The sequence below is a fragment of the Austrofundulus limnaeus genome, unplaced genomic scaffold, assembly GCF_001266775.1.
Source record: "Austrofundulus limnaeus strain Quisiro unplaced genomic scaffold, Austrofundulus_limnaeus-1.0 Scaffold718, whole genome shotgun sequence".
NCBI classification, from domain to species: Eukaryota; Metazoa; Chordata; class Actinopteri; order Cyprinodontiformes; family Rivulidae; genus Austrofundulus; species Austrofundulus limnaeus.
In genome coordinates this window covers 26,911-28,494 of record NW_013953120.1, presented here as the reverse complement: position 1 = coordinate 28,494, position 1,584 = coordinate 26,911, and the positions used below count along the sequence as shown (strand labels likewise).

Below are 1,584 nucleotides of genomic sequence, written 5' to 3'. Positions count from 1 at the left end.
CTTTTCAGCTTTTGACCCACAAACTCAGAGACCTGTGTTCCCAACTATTTTTGGAGGATAAACATTTGTATCAGGTCAACTAAACATGGGCATAGTAACAATATTTTATACTACATTTATCCATTTTAAATACACTAACCTCACTCCTTTGTAACAACTAAGGCAAAAATGTCATTAATTCAGAAAATCTTTTTAGGACCCCACCTTGATGTTTCAGGACCCCACTTTGGGTCCCGACCCCGACTTTGGGAACCACTGGTCTACACAGTCTGTAGACCTGAGGAGATCTGAGAGGAGCTGAGGCTGCCAGGAGAACCACCTCACCAAGAACTGAGTCAGGTTTTAGTTGGAACTTAAAACACATTTCAGTCAATGACGTGGAAATTTATCTGTATTTCTTGTGTCTTTTCTGATTTTTAAGTGTTTTTTTGTCCGCCTCCTTAAAACTAAATTTATCATAAATATTAGAGACTACATGTCTTATAAAATAAACGTAGTTGAAGGATCGTTCAGTATTTGTTCTCACCCATGGTTGAATCTTTATCTCCTTGCAGGAAGAGGGTCCTGGGTTCAATCCCTGGTTTGAACCTGGGGTCTTTCTCTGCACAGTTTGCATGTTCTCCTTGTGCTGGCGTGGGTTTTCTCCAGGTTCTTCGGTTTCCCCCTCCCCTAAAAAACATGTAGAACASGTTACCTTCAGGCCTGTGTTGAAGAAGAGATCTGAGGTCTCAACGGTTGCCTGGTTAAATAACAGTAAATTTAAAAAGATAAAAAGAGTAACAAAGTTATTGACACATTAACCAGCAGCTGCTGAGCACTAAAAGCTGTAACTGTGTCTCAATTCATGGCTGTATCCTCCTGAGTGTCCTCCACATACATCACTGCCCTGCACACAAATCTGTAGGCTCCTCCTCATGTGGCCCACAAAYCCCAAAAACAAAGGGTGCATCTGAGCATCCTTCCCAGGATTCAATGTGCCATCAGCAAACGGACCAAATATTTTCTTCYTAAATATAAGTTTAGCAACTTAGCTGATAAAGTTTTTGCTGGAATAAGACGTTAAATAAAATGCAGTTATCACTAGGCCTGCTGCTTGGTAACTAAAAACCAATGATGTCCTCGTGGCTGCTGGTGCTGGTTCTACATCCCTTCTGAACCTCAGTATCCTCCACCGTCTTCACATGGAGGTCGGTCTCTGGGACACTGTCCTGGACTGGTTTAAATCGTTCCTCTCCAACAGGATGAAATGTGTTAGCCTTGGCMATGCCAAGTCACAGACTGTCTGTGTCACCTGTGGTGTCCCTCAAGGCTCAGTTCTTGGGTCCCTGCTATTTCCCCTTCAGGTCAAATCATTAATCAGTATATTTCTTTTCACTGTTATGCTGATGATACACAGCTGTACATCAGGACTGGAGCACCATCATCACTACTGTCATCTCCAAAGAGATGTGTTTAAATTAAAAATGATGGATGAACTGTCAGGTCTTCACCTACCAGACTCAGAATCAGCTCCACGTTTCCTCTTCCCTCCTGCAAACATCAGTTTTACAAGTTAAACATCTTAAAATTTTATCTGAATATCTT

The 1,584-nt window shown here is 41.8% G+C and overlaps 1 protein-coding gene across 1 annotated transcript in view; it reads right to left on the bottom strand.

The window, feature by feature from the left end:
• The window catches only part of LOC106532099 (uncharacterized), a gene marked incomplete in the record, with an annotated part of 10,195 nt that overhangs the window by 7,512 nt on the left and 1,099 nt on the right, over window positions 1–1,584 (bottom strand). Inside the window, 2 exon segments of the mRNA XM_014028091.1 lie at window positions 527–669; window positions 1,495–1,530. Of these exon segments, the coding sequence (XP_013883545.1) occupies window positions 527–669; window positions 1,495–1,530 (179 nt within the window).